Source organism: Balaenoptera ricei, chromosome 18 (genome assembly GCF_028023285.1).
Source record: "Balaenoptera ricei isolate mBalRic1 chromosome 18, mBalRic1.hap2, whole genome shotgun sequence".
NCBI classification, from domain to species: domain Eukaryota; kingdom Metazoa; phylum Chordata; class Mammalia; order Artiodactyla; family Balaenopteridae; genus Balaenoptera; species Balaenoptera ricei.
This window is the reverse complement of record NC_082656.1, coordinates 56587892-56607786: the sequence shown is the minus strand read 5'-3', so window position 1 is coordinate 56607786 and position 19895 is coordinate 56587892. Positions and strand designations below refer to the sequence as shown.

The 19895-nt window shown below is 35.3% G+C and overlaps 1 protein-coding gene across 10 annotated transcripts in view; it reads left to right on the top strand.

Annotated features, from left to right (window-relative positions):
* RBM26 (RNA binding motif protein 26) overlaps positions 1-19895 on the top strand; it is a 90720-nt gene that overhangs the window by 54501 nt on the left and 16324 nt on the right. For all 10 annotated transcript variants that reach the window (XM_059902491.1, XM_059902489.1, XM_059902493.1 and 7 more), the window contains 6 exons: positions 6141-6266; positions 6618-6692; positions 8104-8271; positions 10439-10543; positions 15045-15245; positions 17959-18045. In XM_059902491.1, the coding sequence (XP_059758474.1) occupies positions 6141-6266; positions 6618-6692; positions 8104-8271; positions 10439-10543; positions 15045-15245; positions 17959-18045 (762 nt within the window). The remainder of the gene's footprint in view (positions 1-6140; positions 6267-6617; positions 6693-8103; positions 8272-10438; positions 10544-15044; positions 15246-17958; positions 18046-19895) is intronic.

Here is a 19895-nt window from a genome sequence, read left to right as displayed (position 1 = left end):
GATAAGTCTTACTCTCTCTGTTTCCTTAACGATAAAATACAGTCATTTAAGTAACCCTTTGATTTTTAAAATTTGTATTTGTTGTGTAATTTTGCTACTTTATTATAAAGATTAAGGAAAGGTATGATCATTTCTTTTCATAACTGTTATTGACTAATTTTAATTTTAAAAAATGGATTGGCCTCTGTCAGGATTATTCTGTGGATTACTCAGTCAGGATTATTACCAGGATTATTTTTCTTCCAGAGAGATATGATTTATATAAAATTATTTGCTATGCTGAATTTTCTGGGAACCAAGCTGTTGTAGCAAAAATTGATTACTGACTTAAACATTTTTTTCTTTGATGTTAAAATATTTCTCTGCAAGATCTTCAATCCCTTTGTCTCGTTTAAGCTACTTGGTATTCTTGTAAGAAATAAAATCATTAATTCCTGAAAATATTTGATAAACCTAATTTTAAAGTAAATTCCTGTTGTCCTCACTAGAATTCCCAGTTAAGTTTCGCTACAGAAAACACATCTGTATGCTGCTTTAAGGGAATATCATTAAGTGAACATTGAGATTTATTGAAAGGCTGATTATTTACTTAATATGAAAGTTGACTATATGGTAATTAAATATTAATAAGTTTCCTACACATAACTCCTCAGAATACTGTCTTTTTATTGCAGTTAAGCAAAGCACTTCTGCTTTAGACACCTGTGAGAACTAGCTTATTGGGAGTGTTGCTTTGAGGCATACTAACTATGTTTCTTTTGTATTTGATTTTAACTTGGGCACTTGTTATTAAAAAATGATACTTGGATGACTTAATTTGTAATAACCTTCTTTTGCAGTAGGTAATTTTTACAAGATACTTTTTTTATTCCGTTTTTATCCATGAGAAAAATCTATTTTTCTTTTTTTACAAGTACTAGTAATATTCATGGCTTGTAATATTTTATATAGGAAGTAAGATAAGGCGGTGTTAATGGATTATAACCTATTTTATTGGAGAATTGACTTTTATCTTGGGAAGTAAAGAGGTATTAGTGATGTATATTTTAACAACAAAGCATGTGATACTTTTCAGCTCATCTTATGAATTGAAGAGAGCTTTGATACCAGACCTGACAAGTGTACTACAAGAAATGAAAATTACAAGCCAATATCTCATGAACGTAAACGCAAAAATCATAAGTAAAATGTTAGCAAATGTACAGTGATATGAGAAAGATAATACATCCTGACCAGGTAGAGTTTATTCCAGAAATGCAAGGTTGATTTAACATTTGAAAATCATTTATTTCACCATATTAACAAAATAAAGGGTTCGGAGGAGGGATGGGGTAGATGTTGGAGGGAGGGAGAAGGACCCCATGTGATTATCTCAGTAGAAAAAAAAATGTGGTAAAATTCTTTATTTAGTCACATTAAACATTCTGCGAACTAGGAATATAAAGAAACTTCCTTAATTTTGACAAAGTATATTTGCAAAATAACAAACCCCTACAGCTAACATATTCAATAGTGAAATATTGAATACTTTCCCCCTGAGATCAGGAACAGCAAAGGATGTCCACTCTCGTCACTTTTTCCAGTAGTATAGGGCCTAACCACTACAATAAGGAAATAAAATAAAATAAATGGCATAAACGTTGGAAAGGGAGAAACAGAACTATGTTTACTCACAGATGATATGATTGTATATGTAGAAAATCCAAAAGAATTCACAGACGATTGGAATTAATAAGTGAATACAATAAGGTCACTGGAAATAAGGTCAATATGTAAAAATACAGCACATGCAGAAACCCTTTTGGAAAATAGAGGTGTGGTTGTTTAGAAAGACCACTGTGTTTTTATTATATTCTTAGAATCGTAGCATCATCTTTTCTGTTGGGTTCGTTACTTCCCTCCACTGGTTTCATTTTTAACAGATTTTCTTCTCTTTTGTGACAACTCTATCCTCATCTTTTGAAAAATACAGATATTTCTTGTTATTCAAACTCTTACTATCTAAACTCTGGAACCTAATAGATTCAGATAGTGAGCAATATTTGTAATCATATAGTTCACTGTTTCTAAGACATTTTATTTTCACACCTCTGAAATTGGGCTACATCTTATAGTTGTTGGTATTTATGATTATAATTGGCACCCTTTTCCTTTAGTAGGGTTATATTAAATGACAGTGTGTCTCTAGGCAGTGATATCTTTTTTTTTTTTTTTAAACATCTTTATTGAAGTATAATTGCCTTACAATGGTGTGTTAGCTTCTGCTTTATAACAAAGTGAATCAGTTATACATATACAATATGTTCCCATATCTCTTCCCTCTTGCATCTCCCTCCCTCCCACCCTCCCCATCCCACCCCTCTAGGTGGTCACAAAGCACCAAGCTGATCTCCCTGTGCTATGCGGCTGCTTCCCACTAGCTAGCTATTTTACATTTGGTAGTGTATATATGTCCATGCCACGCTCTCACCCTGTCACACCTCACCCCACCCCTTCCCCATATCCTCAAGTCCATTCTCTAGTAGGTCTGTGTCTTTATTCCCATCTTGCCACTAGGTTCTTCATGGCCTTTTTTTTTTTTTCCTTATATTCCGTATATATGTGTTAGCATACTGTATTTGTTTTTCTCTTTCTGACTTACTTCACTCTGTATGACAGACTCTAACTCCATCCACCTCATTACAAATACCTCCATTTCATTTCTTCTTATGGCTGAGTAATATTCCATTGTATATATGTGCCACATCTTCTTTATCCATTCATCTGTCGATGGACATTTAGGTTGCTTCCATGTCCTGGCTATTGTAAATAGAGCTGCAATGAACATTTTGGTACATGACTCTTTTTGAACTATGGTTTTCTCAGGGTATATGCCCAGTAGTGGGATTGCTGGGTCGTATGGTAGTTCTATTTTTAGTTTTTTAAGGAACCTTCATACTGTTCTCCATAGTGGCTGTATCAATTTACATTCCCACCAACAGTGCAAGAGTGTTCCCTTTCCTCCACACCCTCTCCAGCATTTATTGTTTCTAGATTTTTTGATGATGGCCATTCTGACCGGTGTGAGATGATATCTCATTGTAGTTTTGATTTGCATTTCTCTAATAATTAATGATGTTGAGCATTCTTTCATGTGTCTGTTGGCAATCTGTATATCTTCTTTGGCGAAATGTCTGTTTAGGTCTTCTGCCCATTTTTGGATTGGGTTGTTCGTTTTTTTGTTGTTGAGCTGCATGAGCTGCTTGTAAATCTTGGAGATTAATCCTTTGTCAGTTGCTTCATTTGCAAATATTTTCTCCCATTCTGATGGTTGTCTTTTGGTCTTGTTTATGGTTTCCTTTGCTGTGCAAAAGCTTTTAAGTTTCATTAGGTCCCATTTGTTCATTTGTGTTCTTATTTCCATTTCTCTGGGAGCTGGGTCAAAAAGAATCTTGCTGTGATGTATGTCATAGAGTGTTCTGCCTATGTTTTCCTCTAAGAGTTTGATAGTGTCTGGCCTTACACTTAGGTCTTTAATCCATTTTGTGTTTATTTTTGTGCATGGTGTCAGGGAGTGTTCTAATTTCATACTTTTACATTATCTGTCCAATTTTCCCAGCACCACATATTGAAGAGGCTGTCTTTTCTCCACTGTATATGCTTGCCTCCTTTATCAAAGATAAGGTGACCATATGTGCGTGGGTTTATCTCTGGGCTTTCTATCCTGTTCCATTGATCTATATTTCTGTTTTTGTGCCAGTACCAAACTGTCTTGATTACTGTAGCTTTGTAGTATAGTCTGAAGTCAGGGAGCCTGATTCCCCCAGCTCCATTTTTCTTTCTCAAGATTGCTTTGGCTATTCGGGGTCTTTTGTGTTTCCATACAAATTGTGCAATTTTTTGTTCTAGTTCTGTGAAAAATTAGGCAGTGATATCTTAAGCTCAATGAAATATGTTAGCTGATGTTCTGTTTTTACAGAAGGAAGTTCCTGGAAAAAACAAGGTAGTGAGATGCTTGTAGCAATAAAGGAGTCTTCTTACTGTTATCAGATACTTTTATTCACCTTGCAACAGCAATCCTTAGTGTGATATCTGGTATTAATAACAGTACTTGGAAAGGGAGTGTTCCCTACTCACTGAAATTGGAGAAATGCTGAATTAAACAAATTATATGGGTTTCTTTACTTCTGGCTTTCTCACAGCTCTTATGATAATGTACATTTTGAAACTAGAAAGTAGGGTTATGATATTGTTTCCAACTTTATTTGAGTATAGAAATCCTTTTTGGGTCACAGCTGTTCAACTTGTTATGGAACCATCATGGCGAAAACAGTTTATGAACACTCAGTCTCTTTCTTCAGCAGATTATCTTGTGTTTCTCCCTTTATAAAGTTATTATCTCACCCTGTATAATCATACAGTTTGACATTGTATGGTGTGGTAAGGTAGCATGGAATAACTTTTTCTCTAGAATTACAGAGAATGTGACAAGTTAGACTATGAACTAAATATGTGTCTACTTTATATTTTACTGAATGCAACCATTTCATACTTGTTAGTGATACCTTGAGTATTTTCATTATTGAAGAAAATTATCAAAGTTTGATATACATCAGCTATTGTAAAGAACCTTTATTTTTAAACATCAGTTGTGCTGTATGGAACTAGTGTAATTACAGTATTCTAGGTTTTTATTTCTTTTAGAGGCTAAGACATTCTTGGATACTTAGAATAGTGATGAGTTGCCTAAGCTTTGTGATGTTCCCTAATCTAATTTCATGATAAAAGATTAGAAAGTAGTGTCCAGATTGCTACATCTCTGATATACCCAGTTATTTACATTTTAGTAGCGAGAAAGTAGGGCTCTTTTTCTCATTGATACTCTTCTATTTATGTAGTTCTTCTAACCTCTTTTAGGTCATGAACTCCTTTAAGACTTTGGAAACTATGTTTTTTCCTCTGGGAAGTTACACTCTTCACACATATGGTTTCATGTTTAGATTTTATAGCATTCATAGCTCTCTTTGAAGGGATCTCTAAATTCCTTTCCAAGAACCAGTAACCAACCACTCTGTGGAACCTACAACTTTCTGCTTTTGGAGGATAAAAAAAGGCAGCCTATACACTTTAATTTTCTTAAATTGACCTTTGTGTGAAAAAGATTATCCACTCTGATCTACCATCATTTCATTTTAACTTGGTGCAAAAGTGTTTATTGAGTATTTGCTGGGTGCCCTGGTGCTGTTCTAGGCACTGAAGATAAAGCAGTGAACCAAGCAAAAAAATCCCTACCCTCATGGAATGAATTTTTGGGTTTGTGAGGACATTAGACACCATCAGGTTGAACTTCTTCTTATTGAGCAAACTGAGGCCCAAGAAGGTACCTGAATTTACCCATTGTCTCATAATTAGTTGGTAGTAAGGTTTAGGTACTAGAAGAAGCACAAAGAGGAGAAAGACATGTTTTTTTTGTTTCAGGGCTCTTACAGTGAAGATAGGGAGAGAGATATAAAATAAATTAATATGTCATCAGGCCATTTTTACTAAATATTTTAATAGGAATAATATTTCATCGAAGGACCTAGGTAGAAGAAATAAATGATTAGAGCTTTGTGGAGGTCTGTAGTGGTTGTGCTGAACCTGAGCTGAGTTTAAGGGAATAAGGTCACTTAAAGTAGGAGCAGTGCTAGCAAAGGAATGGAGAGAGAAAGCAATAAGGTTAATTTCAGAAATGTAAATTACAAATGATCATTTTAAATTGTTTGCAAGACAGCGTCTGATTTCCTCCTGTGCTGTGTTCTTGTGTACAGTTTTTGCTTTAGTCACTAGGAATACTAGTAATGTATTCAACAACTAATATTTTCTCAGTGATATAGTAATGGCAGTGTTTTTTACTGATTTGAAGTTTTTGTATGTTTGCTTTTTGCTTTTCTTCTAAAGGTATATGGTGTTAATTAGAAATTTTTTCACTTTATAGTTTATCCCTCACTCATGCCCTTTCTTTCAAATCACTAATGTGACTTAGTTATTACAAATATATAATACTTTTAGTTCAGTGTGCTAGATTTTGACAGGAGTGCTTTAGAGTTTTGAAGGAAATAGTACTCAGGAAATCATGAATGCTTGATACATTTTTTGAGAAATTGAATTTGTATTGGTAGGTGTTGTCTACATCTACTGGCCTAACAAAAACGGTGTATAATCCAGCTGCTTTGAAGGCTGCACAAAAAACCTTACTTGTTTCCACCTCTGCAGTTGATAATAATGAAGCACAGAAAAAAAAACAGGTAAGTATAGTAGTGTACAGAATTTGCAGGTCGGGAAGCTTTTCTGCATGTATGTGTTTTTTCAATGCTTATCATAAAATAGAGCTAAAAGAAAGGTATATGTTGGCTGCCACTGAACTTTTATTTTCCCTAGTATATTAGTAAATATTAATTTTCTTCTTGGAATGAAAGGCTCTCCTGATTGATTTTTGAAACTTGTGTACTTATTTAAGCTTTACATAGGAAAACTTGGCATTTCATTTTTGTTGCCAAGCTTCTTCAGTTACAACCAGTTCTGTCTTCTTGGGTAATTCCATTTATCGGAAAGGTAAATGGTAAATATTCTAATAATGTTTTTGATCCCTTCTCTAGGAGGCACTGAAACTTCAGCAGGATGTAAGGAAAAGAAAACAAGAAATTTTAGAAAAGCACATTGAAACACAGAAGGTAAAATATTAAAGTTAGATTTGGCAAAATATATAAGTGTCATAATTTTCAGTGAATTTAATCTTACACTCTATAGATAGTCCTGAGAAACATATTTACTGTAATTGATAATGGTAAAACTGAAATATTTATCAATAATAATGTATATATTAATTGATAAAATGTTGGGGATGAAGTGTATTACATTGTGTAATATACATTACACAGTGGACTGGGAAATGGATTAGTTTAAACTGAGCTATGACTATCAACTTGAAATGAAAATAAGGAATATTTATCCAGGTATGTTGCTGCACAGTAGTTCAATAGATAGTAAATGGAACCTTTTTCTCATTGTTGACATATGTACCTTTCTTTAATTGGCTTGGGATCCTCTAGTCCTATGTTGTCTGGTACAGCAGCTAAGAGCCACATCTGACTATCGTAAGTGTTAAAATACATACCAGATTTCAAACACGTAGTATGAAGAAAAATGGTAAAACATCCCAGTAATTTTTGTTGAAATGTTACTTTTGATAAAATGCGTTAAATAGAATATGTATTTAATTAACTTTAATGTATCTCTTTTATCTTTGTAAGGTGGCTGCTAGAAAATTCAAAATTATGTGGCTAGCAGTATTTCTTTTGTACAGTGTTGCTCTAGTTATGACATTTAATTAGTGTCAATTCTTGATTACGTCTGGTGATAAAAGTTATGACACTTGAAAATATTGAAAATACACAAACTTTTTACCTTTTGGTTTAAAATGTATGTCTTTTCTAATTTAAATTTGTATGTACTTGATAAAGAGACATCACAATGCTTTACACCCAAAACTGAAACCATCTTGACTCAGAGAACCTATAATACTTTGTGATGTCTTCTCCACATTACCATGTTTATCTTCTTACTTCCTATCTATGTTGGGCATATTGTTCTTAGCCTAGCCAGTTACTGTTCCCTCTGACAAAAAAAGTAGGTAACTAAATATGCCATTTTTCTAATATCTCATATGAAGGGAAACCGTAAAACTTTTCCTCTGATTCTTTCTGGGTTGCGGACTATGTTTGGAGTGGGAATACTTAGAATCAGTAATATCAGCAAGTGGATTAGAAAGTAAGATTGTTGCTATTTCAAAATGACAGCTTTTCAGGGATTGAATTAAATTTCTTGTGGTTGTATGCTTTGAACTATGTTCTAAGAGACTTAAATAGTAGTATAGTTCTTCACAGCGTAAACCAAGATTAAGACTTGAATTGAGATAGTTAGCATCACCAATCTGCTATTCTGCTCTCTCAGTGATTGTAAGCCTTGTCATGAATACATAAACTAAAAGTAGCAGTTATTTATTTTTATATTTACTTTGCCCTGTTTGCTTTTTAGATAATAGTAGGAATGTGTCTTATATATTTGTTTTAAAAAATTTGCCAGATGTTAATTTCAAAACTGGAGAAAAACAAAGCAATGAAGTCTGAAGATAAAGCAGAAATAATGAAAACTTTAGAGGTTTTGACAAAAAATATTACCAAGTTGAAAGATGAGGTCAAAGCTGCTTCTCCGGGACGCTGTCTTCCAAAAAGTATAAAAACCAAGACTCAGGTATTTCAATTTGTGTTGTTATTCATATTACTACTTGTTAAAAAAAACATTAAAACACTACATTATTTAAGATTCAGTTTTCCTTTAGCTAATACTCTTTGTTTAAAATTTGATCATTATATACTACCATTCTTCTCCTTCTCTAGTAATTAATAAGTAAATAAACACAAACAAGGAAACTCTACTCATCTTTTGAACCCTGCACATTGTAGTTAGAAAGTCAATTGTAGTTAGAAAGTCAGTAATTAGACAAATAGTTATGGATAATCTTGAAAAGGTAGCTAGAGGACAAAACGATATAGATACTGGAATGCTTGACTGAGGAGTTTGAGCTTTATTTTGTAAGTAATTGGTGGTATAAAATATTAATGAACAGAGAAGTAACAATCTGATGTCACTGTACAGAATGATTGATTTTTTCTTTTAATAAATTTATTTATTTATTTTTTGGCTGCACTGGGTCTTCATTGCTGCGCACGGGCTTTCTCTAGTTGCGGCGAGCGGGAGATACTCTTCGTTGTGGTGCACGGGCTTCTCGTTGCAGTGGCTTCTCTTGTTGCAGAGCATGGGCTCTAGGCGCGCAGGCTTCAGTAGTTGTGGCACGCGGGCTCAGTAGTTGTGGCTCATGGGCTCTGGAGCGCAGGCTCAGTAGTTGTGGCACATGGGCTTCGTTGCTATGCGGCATGTGGGATCTTCCCAGACCAGGGCTCGAACCCATGTCCCCTGCTTTGGCAGGCAGATTCTTTAACCACTGCACCACCAGTGAAGTCTCCAGAATGAATGATTGAAAGGGAGAAAATTCAGGTAGATTAACTGATCAGATACAAAAAAGTGAGCAAGTTAATTTTGGATGACAATAAGTGATTTAAAAAAAAACCCATGGAGTTATACAATACTTATACTTAGTGTGTGTGTATGTGTGTATTTGGTGTGTGTGTGTATGTATATATGTGTGTGTATATATATATAAAATCATGAGTTTATATTGATATTTCTCATTCTAATCTAATACCATAGGGTTCTTCTTTTCTTTCTCTTATGCCATATCTCCATGTTCCCATGATGACAACTTGGTTCCCACTAACATCAATACAGTATACGTTTGCACAGTCCTGTAATCCATTCAAATAGTTCCAGAATTGCTAAAACAATACCACTTCCAACAACTAACTAAATATAAAATTAAGAATTTGTTTGCATTCTTTACAACCTCATAATATACTCCACTAAGAGTGTCGAGTCAAACCTGTGGTGTAGGATCATGTGTTTTTCCGTTCTTGTGGTTATGTTATTAATTTGATAAAGTTAGGTTTATTTCTGTCTGTATTCAGTTTTGGGTCCCCCTCCCTGTCATTCTTGCTGATTTAATTTTATTTTTTGAATAAGTAAAACATTAACATGATTCAAAAGTTATACTATATAAAAAGGTTTATATAAACGACCATTCCCCTTTGAGCCCTGACACTCTGTTCCCCACTCTTCCCTCCCTCTTGGTGTGTGTGTATGTATTCTTTCCTACGTAAAAGCATACTGTATATTCCTTATTAACACCTTGGTGTTTTGTTTTTCTTTTCAGTTATTTCCTGAAAATTACTCCATATCAGTCCATAGAAATCTCACTCTGGCTTCTGTATGGAAAATGATTTACAGGGAAATCAGTGGACGTAGGAACAAGTTAGGAAGCTGTTGCAGTAGTGTAGACCAGAGGTGACTGGTGGCTTGAACTAGGATGGTAGGACTGGAGATAGAGAAGAAATGTACGGATTAAATGGGAATGTGTAAAAAATTCTTTGTAAAAAGTTTTGTATAGGGCTTCCCTGGTGGCGCAATGGTTGAGAATCTGCCTGCCAATGCAGGGGACACGGGTTCGAGCCCTGGTCTGGGAAGATCCCACATGCCGCGGAGCAACTAAGCCTGTGTGCCACAACTACTGAGCCTGCGCGTCTGGAGCCTGTGCTCCGCAACGGGAGAGGCCGCGACAGTGAGAGGCCCGTGCACCGCGATGAAGAGTGGCCCCCGCTCGCCGCAACTGGAGAAAGCCCTCGCACAGAAACGAAGACCCAACACAGCCATAAATTAATTAATTAATTTATTTATTTAAAAAAAGTTTTGTATAAATGCAAGATATTAATTGTCATCACCTAAAATATTTATTACTATTTTCTAGATGCAGAAAGAATTACTTGACACAGAACTGGATTTATATAAGAAGATGCAAGCTGGAGAAGAAGTCACTGAACTGAGGAGAAAGTATACCGAATTACAGCTGGAGGTATGTTTCATGATAGCCACACAGTACGCTAAAGAGGAGTAGTTGTAGTCTTGATGGTTTATTTGCAAATATATTCCTCTCATTCTGGTCAACAGTCGTTGGCAGTCTCTGGTAAACATATTGGGAGTTGATGTAGAAAAGAGGGAAGAGGTTGGCAAATCTTTCAGAACCAATAGAAAATCTCTTAGTATTTAATGAGGGATGATAGCCATTCTACTTTTATACACAAGGCCCTCTACTTCTAGTGAATTTTGTTCCTTTTCTATTTTCGGTTTGTTTTTCTTCCTAGGACCAAAATCTATTAAAGGCTTTTCAGATATACTTAGGGAGATATTCTGTGCACATATAGGCATGTTATGTTGAGTTCCTATAAGGATCAGACTTTTAGTGGTAGAATTATATTGAAGAATATGCTTACTTAAGTTTTGCCTATAGATGGTGCTGTGGATGTTAAAGAGAAAAAAACTAACTTCTTATAATTTAGTTACATGATTATTTATATAAGAAAAATCTAGTAAAATTGATCTCTATACGTGAGAATTTTTAACATTTAGCAAAAAGATGTTTTAGAATCAGAATTACATTTTGAAGTACAGGGACATTTATGTCATTAGTGTAGTTGGTACTTGTCTGTATTTATCGTTGCCACAATATAATTTTTTGTATTTTAGCTTATTCCTTTTGCTTAATCTGAAAATAATGCTTTTTTTCCATATTTGTTAGCAACTTGATTTTCTTTTTCCAACATAGTAGAAATCTGTATTGAGTACTGGTATCCAGCTATTAAAGACTTTAACATTTAGCAGCCATTGTTCTTGTCTTAAGGCTCTGTCTTGTCTGTCATAGGAAGCCATAGGATGGTGTATTAAACCTGCATATATTTTGCATTCTCTGGAAAACTGATATGGTTGTCTGTGTGTCCTGCCTAAGATAACAAGTTTTGGAAAAGATAGGTTCCTTTTATGTTAATATAGAAATTGTGTTTTCACCATTCTGGAGATTTCATGCCTGTGTTGATGCAACTTTAAAAAAATACATTATCATTTTAAAAATTTTGGCCCATAATTTTAGCAAATAAATAATAGCATTACTAATATCCTTTATATTATTAGTCCATGTTTTCATTCTTTATCATGATATAGCTAAACACTGAATGACATCTTCTGTTTTTCTTTTATGATGGCCAAACTTTAGTTTGCAATTTATATTAGTATATGCAGTAATGCAGTGTTTGCCAGAGTGTGTTCATTCTCCACACCAATTCCATATTTTGTTAATAGGTATTAGTGAAAAAAGCTTTTGAGGCCAAATAAGTTTGGAAGAGGTTATAGTAAACATGGGTTGTTTTTTTTTTTTTTCCACATTCTATTTTCTATTTTTTTATTTTTTTAACATCTTTATTGGAGTATAATTGCTTTACAGTGGTGTGTTATTTTCTGCTGTGTAACAAAGTGAATCAGCTATACATATACATACATTCCCATATCTCCTCCCTCTTGTGTCTCCCTCCCACCCTCCCTATCCCACCCCTCTAGGTGGTCACAAAGCACCGAGCTGATCTCCCTGTGCTATGTGGCTGCTTCCCACTAGCTATCTATTTCACATTTGGTAGTGTATATATAAACATGTGTTTTGTATATGGTTTTCGAGAGGCTTGTAATTTGTGAATCTCCAAAAACACATGTTTAAATACTCAGTATTACTCAAACTTACTTGTCCAGGGACCCCTTTTTTAAGGAGCATTTTGAAGTTCCTAAGAGTATACTTTTTATATGCTGTGCTGTTGTTGACATTAATCCTTGACCTTTGAAGTTTATTATTTGGATTTTAGATGATTACTTTAGCTAATGTTAAAATTAACTGTCTTGAGATGAATAAACTAAAATATTTATACTTGCAGAGATTTTGGCAGTGGTGCCTGCTTGACATTTCCACTTGGATGTCTCACATCCTCAGGCTCAACATGTTCAAAATTGTGCTTATTTTGTCCCTAAACTCATCTACACAATTACCCAAACCAGAAATCTGGGAGTCATCATTGATTTCTCCCTTTCCTTCAGTATTCATACACATTTAATTACCAAGTTTTATACATATTACTCCCCAGTGTATCTTTTTTTCCCTTAGTTAATTAATTAATTAATTAATTTTTGGCTGCACTGGGTCTTCGGTGCTGCGCGCGGGCTTTCTCTAGTTGCGGCGAGCAGGGGCTACTCTTCATTGCGGTGTGCGGGCTTCTCATTTCAGTGGCTTCTCTTGTTGCAGAGCACGGACTCTAGGCATGCAGGCTTCAGTAGTTGTGGCTCGTAGGCTGAGTAGTTGTGGCTCACAGGCTCCAGAGTGCAGGCTCAGTAGTTGTGGCGCATGGGCTTAGTTGCTCCGCGGCATGTGGGTTCTTCCCAGACCAGGGCTTGAACCCATGTCCCCTGCATTGGCAGGCGGATTCTTAACCACTGCGCCACCAGGGAAGCCCCCTCAGTATATCGTAAATGTGTTTATTTTACTTCTCTCTATCTCCGTGGCCACCATTGTAGACTAAGCTTCTATCTTCAGTTGTTGGCGCTATTGTAGTAGCCTGACTGGTTTCCCAGCTTGTTCTCTTTTCCTTTTACCAGAATAATATTTTAAACACTGATTTGATTACATCACCCTACTTCTGAACTTTAGTTGTTTTAATTGATTTTCATGGCTCTTGGGATAAAATCAAAATCTTTAACGTGGTCCTTAAAGTTGTTCATGATCTGGCTCTGCCTGTCTCTCTAGCCTCATCTCTTCATCCCGTGTGGTCCAGCTGTACTGGATTTTATTCCTTCTTAGAAGTACCATGTTCCTTTCAGCCTTGGTTCCTTTGTTCATGCTCTAACCCCCACCCCTCACTCTTGCCTTGCTTGTTCTTTGTACCTTCTTTGATTCATTGAACAAATATTAAGTTTCTACAATCTGCTAGCTGCTATTGTAGGTGCTGGGGATAAAGTAGAGAATAAAACAAGGAAAAAAATTCCTCATGGAACTTTTATTCTAGTAGTTTATTCATTGCAGATCTTTAATATTCTATTCAAATCTTTAAGTAGAGCATTTCCTCATTTTTTGAGTCACTTCTCATTAATATAATCAAATAACTTGATTGCTTAATGTCTCTACTCTTCTAGGATTTGAGCTTCATGAGGGTAAGGACTAGACCATAGGAAGTGCTCATTAAATATTTGTGGAATGAAGGAATGGTGTGCTATTCATATAGAGTGATAAAGTGGAATATAAGTTACTATGCTACATTGGTTGTATGATGGTGTTAGTGTACATGATCAAAATGATGAATTTGAAATAACTGTACATACTGAAGTCAACAGGCAAACGAATGGAAACACTGTATTCGAAAGTCATAACTGGAAAAAATACACATATATATATAGGTATCTTGTATGTGTACATTATGCTAACTTCTTTTTTTAAAATAGATTTATTTATTTGTTTATTTTTGGCTGCGTTGGGTCTTTGTTGCTGTGCCTGGGCTTTCTCTAGTTGCAGCGAGCAGGGGCTACTCTTCATTGTGGTGCGCGGGCTTCTCATTGCGGTGGCTTCTCTTGTTGTGGAGCACAGGCTGTAGGCACGTGGGCTTCAGTAGTTTTGGCACATGGGCTCAGTAGTTGCTGCTCGTGGGCTCTAGAGTGCAGGCTCTGTAGTCGTGGCGCACGGGCTTAGTTGCTCCATGGCATGTAGGATCTTCCCGGACCAGGGCTCGCACCTGTGTCCCCTGCATTAGCAGGAGGTTTCTTAACCACTGCACCACCAGGGAAGTCCCTATACTAACTTTTGAAGTAACATTCAGCACTGTGCCTTATTTGGAACTCAAGAATTGCTGGTCTTTTTGTGATATAGTTTTTTTTTTTTTTTAATTTTTATTGATTGATTGATTGATTGATTGATTGATTGATGGCTGCGTTGGGTCTTCGTTTCCGTGCGAGGGCTCTCTCCAGTTGCGGCAAACGGGGGCCACTCTTCATCGCGGTGCGCGGGCCTCTCACTATCGCGGCCTCCCGTTGCGGAGCACAGGCTCCAGATGCGCAGGCTCAGCAATCGTGGCTCACGGGCCCAGTTGCTCCGCGGCATGTGGGATCTTCCCAGACCAGGGCTCGAACCCGTGTCCACTGCATTGGCAGGCAGATTCTCAACCACTGCGCCACCAGGGAAGTCCCTGTGATATAGTTTGATGTCTTAGAGAGTAGGGGCTTAGTAGAAAAGGCACATTTATTAATTTCAAAACATTGCTTAAATTAATGTTATTTTGTTTTCTAAATTCATTAGCTACCTAAATTTGCTTTCACTTTAAAAACTAAAACCCTAACCTAAATTATGAAATCCTTTTGTAGGGCATTATTTGAATATGTAAATATGTATCAAATTGTGTAACTCATATCAGATTGTATGGCTCATCTGGCTGAGTATAACACTTGGCTCATGTTAGTAACTGTGATGTTTAACCTATTTGTCTAATCTCTTCTAGGCTGCGAAACGAGGGATTCTTTCATCTGGTCGTGGTAGAGGAATTCATTCAAGAGGTCGAGGGGCAGCTCACGGCCGAGGCAGGGGTCGAGGTCGAGGTCGAGGTGTGCCTGGTCATGCTGTGGTGGATCACCGTCCCAGGGCATTGGAGATTTCTGCATTTACAGAGAGTGATAGAGAAGATCTTCTTCCTCATTTTGCGGTACTTTTTTACTGTCCAACAAAACAAATACTGATAATCATTGTTGGGGATAATGGATATTAAAGGGGAAAGTATGAAAATGAAATGAATAATTTAAACCCATTAATCTCACCAAAGGTTTTGATTAATCTATAATAATCCTTTGTTAATTACTTAAAAAACAAGCTCCAGGGGTTTTTTGTTTAATCATTGTCTGGAAGAAATGTTACTATTCTTACACTTAGTAGGCCTTCAGATTATGAAAGGAATGATTTAGACCTTATTGTTTCAGAGAGGGAAGTCCTATAGTTTAGTTTCATTTGATATTTACTTTTAGGAAAAATTCAGCATATTACATGGGCCATCCAGATTTTTAAAAATTAAGATAGAATTTTATTTGTTAATACTGTATTCTTGACCTAGCTAACCTAGAAATGACACAAGACAAAATTTTGGAATACGATCTTGACGTTGCCTTAGTTGGTGCCAGGGTATAATTAAAGGGAGTCAGTCTAATGGCAATGGACTTCCTTCTGTGAGGAAGGAGAATAAGATTCTAGTCCCTGCTAATCCATTATTTTACTTGGATTTCCTGGGATCTGTTGGGTTCTTGTGCAGAATGGAGATTATATCTGCCTAAAGCCCTTTTCAACTTAAATGTTATGATTCTTAGTGGTATCCCAAAGGTTAGTTACTAAGCATCGGTCTTGCCTGCAGCATTAGAGTAATTGCTCTGGAGATATAAAGTAAATGACCAGTTCTTTACCCTCAAGGATTTTACATACAATGGTTTAACACAAACCAGTTAAAGTAAACTACAAATAATTTATAATCAAGTTAAATTTATTAAAAACTGTAAATAGTTCAGTAACTTAGAGAAGTATTTTTCACACAGGCATATGATGGTGAAAGAACAGTAGAGGAAAGTTTCAAGAGGTAGTAAAGCTGGAGCTTGGGTCTTGAGGGATAGGTAAGCTTATAGATAGGTACACAAGTAATTTAACGTTTTGAATATTCAGATTTAAATGTTTGACAGTTATATTCCAGACTGTTAACTGCAGTTAACAAATGTGAAACTATACTTTTTCAGGATATAGAGAGGTATTGAAAGAAATGGTGTATGTTTAAGAAATAACTGAAATGATTAATATTTAAGGATGGTGAGTCTGGAAAGTCTTATGCTTTATGGCTTCAAAGGGAGAAAATAAGGAATCAGCTTTCTAGCTTGGAAATACTGTAGCTCGATTCTTCCCTACTACACGCCCTGTTTCTGCACCTTCCCAAGGGGAAGAAGATCCAGATAACTTAGGTGTATTACATATAGTTATACAGCTAATCAGGAAATTATCAAAGGATATGCTAAAATAATCCAGACAAACAAGTTGAGTTTAGGAATGTGTTTTGATGAGACTAAAATGGTTTTGGTTTTAGAAACATTCAGAGCCTCTAAATGTATATTCTTGGATGTATTTGGAGATTCGAACTCTTCTCAAAGTTAGTAGTGGTGATGCACATTTAAAAAATTGTCAGTCTTTAAATAAGATAGCTTCTCTATCTCAACCTGTGATTTGAACATATGACAGGTATCAGAAAAAAAATCTACATTACTAAAGGACCATTGACGGTTACAAATTGTGATTAACAAAATGCTTTCTTTAATTTATCCATTGGAACCGGTAGCAGTAATAAACATTACAGCTCAAACTTACAGAGCACTTATTTTGTGGCAGGTATTTTTCTGAATGCTTTATATAACTCACCATATTATGAGTTATTTTGACAACTCTATGAGGTAGGTACCTTTATTATGCTTATTTTAGAGATCGGGAAAATGAAGCATGAAGAGATTAAGTAACTTGTTCAAGTTTACACAGCTAGTACTAACAGAGCTGGGATCTGATTCTGCGGTCGTTTTCTTTACTATGCCCTACAGAATTTTTCTGTGTGGAGTGTGTATATTTAATGAGATTGTGGTTATAATTTTATTTGGGGGTAAGAAAGAAGGAGGTATTAGTAATGATATATAAAGGACTAAAGTTTTATGTGATAAAGGTGCTATTTTCTGCTGTTTGCAGAAAAATCTTCCTACACAGGGAAAAATAAAATCTAGCACACCCAAAACCAGCATAATTTAATATGTTTAGCTTTTAAATGTTCTAAAAGAGTGTGGTCTAGAGGAGGGTAAAGTAAGAGTAAAAGCAGAGTCAGTTCAAGTTTTGAATCGAAAACTTTTGAATGGAAAACTGGACTCTCATCCTGGTAGTTAACTAAGTTACTTTGGAAAAATTACTTAAATTCTCTGAACCTCCCCCCCCCCCCATCTTTAAATTGGGAGTGATAAAAAAAACTCACAGAATATTCTGAGGATTAAATATTCTGCTTTAGAAAGAATTTAACATACTCTGGAATTGGAATAATGAGTATAGAAGGAATGGCAATAAGGAAGCTCAATCTTTCACCATTGTTTCCCTATTTAAAGAATAGTTCAATCAAGTGTAAGTTACCCTGGTTCTAGGAAGTATAGAATTGTAAATAATATTAGAAAATAGGAACACCCTTTATCATACAATATTATGTACTAAAATGAGTTATTCATAATTTCTTTCTGCTAATCACCCTGAATTGTTATGCATCCTGGGTTATATTTATTGGTATTTTAATATTTTAAAAACCATTAGGATTTTGGATGTTTCAAAATATTTATTTGGAGGAAATACTTTTTTTTAATTTAAAGCAATATGGTGAAATTGAAGATTGTCAGATTGATGACTCTTCACTTCATGCAGTAATTACATTCAAGACGCGAGCAGAAGCTGAAGCAGTAAGTATTATAAATATTCTAATTTATTGAAATTCAGATTTAAATGTTTTATAAATATTGCCTCTAAGTTTTAATATAAATGAATTTTTTTTGACTTACTAAAGAACTACACTGTGACAGTAGATAGACCATAGGAAGTGGAATTCATGGCTACAAAGAATGTCCTAAAGCAGTTAGGCTGTTTTATATATAACATGAATATTTAGAATATATAGTTAATCACCAAGTTGAATGTCAAGTTGTACTCTCTTGAGACATTAGGAATTCTTCTATTCTCTTTCATAGGAGATAGGGCCACTCCACTTTCCATTATCCCTTTCTCAGCTGGCCCAGAACAAGTCTGCTTTGGCAGAATGAGTGGTGAAGGGTAAGGTACAAGCGGAGCTAGAATCCTGATGGCTGCTCTTCTTAACCATCCCTCATCTGCTGCTCCCTAGTCCCAGTTGGCTGAACCCTACAGTGTCCGTAGCTCAGCATACCCGCAACTAGGCCTCTACAACTTTTTGCCCAAGACAGGAATATATAGCGCTAGCTTTTAGGGTCCTTTTAGTATAGTTGTCTTAAAATGTGTATCTTGAATTATCTTTCTAAAGAATGACCAGAAGTATATGCAGCCTTGTCTTTCTTCTGGGTTTAAAAGATTTAAAAAAGGAAAATGAGTGCGAGGTGTAACAGGTTCATTGGAACATTGTTAGCCCTGTGTATTCTTTGTTCAAGATTGCAGAGAAATAGATGTACCATTTTGACCTTGGAAAAATGCATTAAACGTTCCAAACAGTTAACCTCATGTGAATGGAAGAGTAGGATGGTTTTCAGAAGTTTTAAGATGATTGTGGTCTAACTAAGTTTTGAAAATCTTCTAAATTGATTTATTCTCTTTGTAGTGAATACTCCCTGCCGGTACATTGCTGGGAACTTACCTGGTAGGAGTTGCTCTTGGCGCATTGCAGCCTATAAAAAAGACTGTTGGTCTGATTAAGTCTCAAGAAAAGTGTTTAACTGGGCCCTAGAATAACATAGTTTCAGGGTTAAGCGGGTGGGTAGTGGATAGTTTTATAGACGAGGAATTCCTCATCCTAGAGTTTTATTAAGTTTTAAGAAATCTTCTATTTAAAGGTCTTTTGTGAAAATAAAAGGTAATCTATAATTGATGAGAGTTTAAAACTTTCTTATAAGCTTATATGTATACATGTTATATTGAAAAAGTAGATTTTTGATCAAGTTTTCTCTGAGAGGTATTGTTGAATATAAGTTAAGAATGAGCCTCCTTTAAATGACAGCTTCAGTGACAGTTTTCAGTGTAATGTTGGATAGGTAGCTTGAGTACCATCTTTTTATGTTCTATTTATTTTCTAGGAAGTAGTCTTATTATAAAACAATGGTAATTGTTATGTTCAAATGGTTACAGTATTACAAGTTTGTGAATTTAGTAACTACTTTAAAAATATATATTACTACTTGTCCCTGTTTACTTATGTGGCTGAGGGAAAAAAAAAAAAAAAACAAACCCTCCTGCCTCTTAAATAATTTTTGGATGTTTTGCTTTTGATAAGTAGGACCTGTTGACGTATATCTTCTTGGGTTTTGCTTTTTCTATCTCAGATGTAAATTTTAATATATATTTTTATACTATGTATATATCTTCCAAATGAGTAGCAGTCATTTCAAAGGCCAGGGGTTAATGTATAAAGAAAGATTTTAACAGTGAATTATATGAAGGTTGAATAAGTGGCAGAATAGCTTAGCTTAAGTTAGATCTGATGAGAGTTAGCTTTTCAGGGTAAATACCATTTTAGTTGGATTTACTTAACAAACTAAAAGGAACAACTACCATTGCTAGGATAAACATT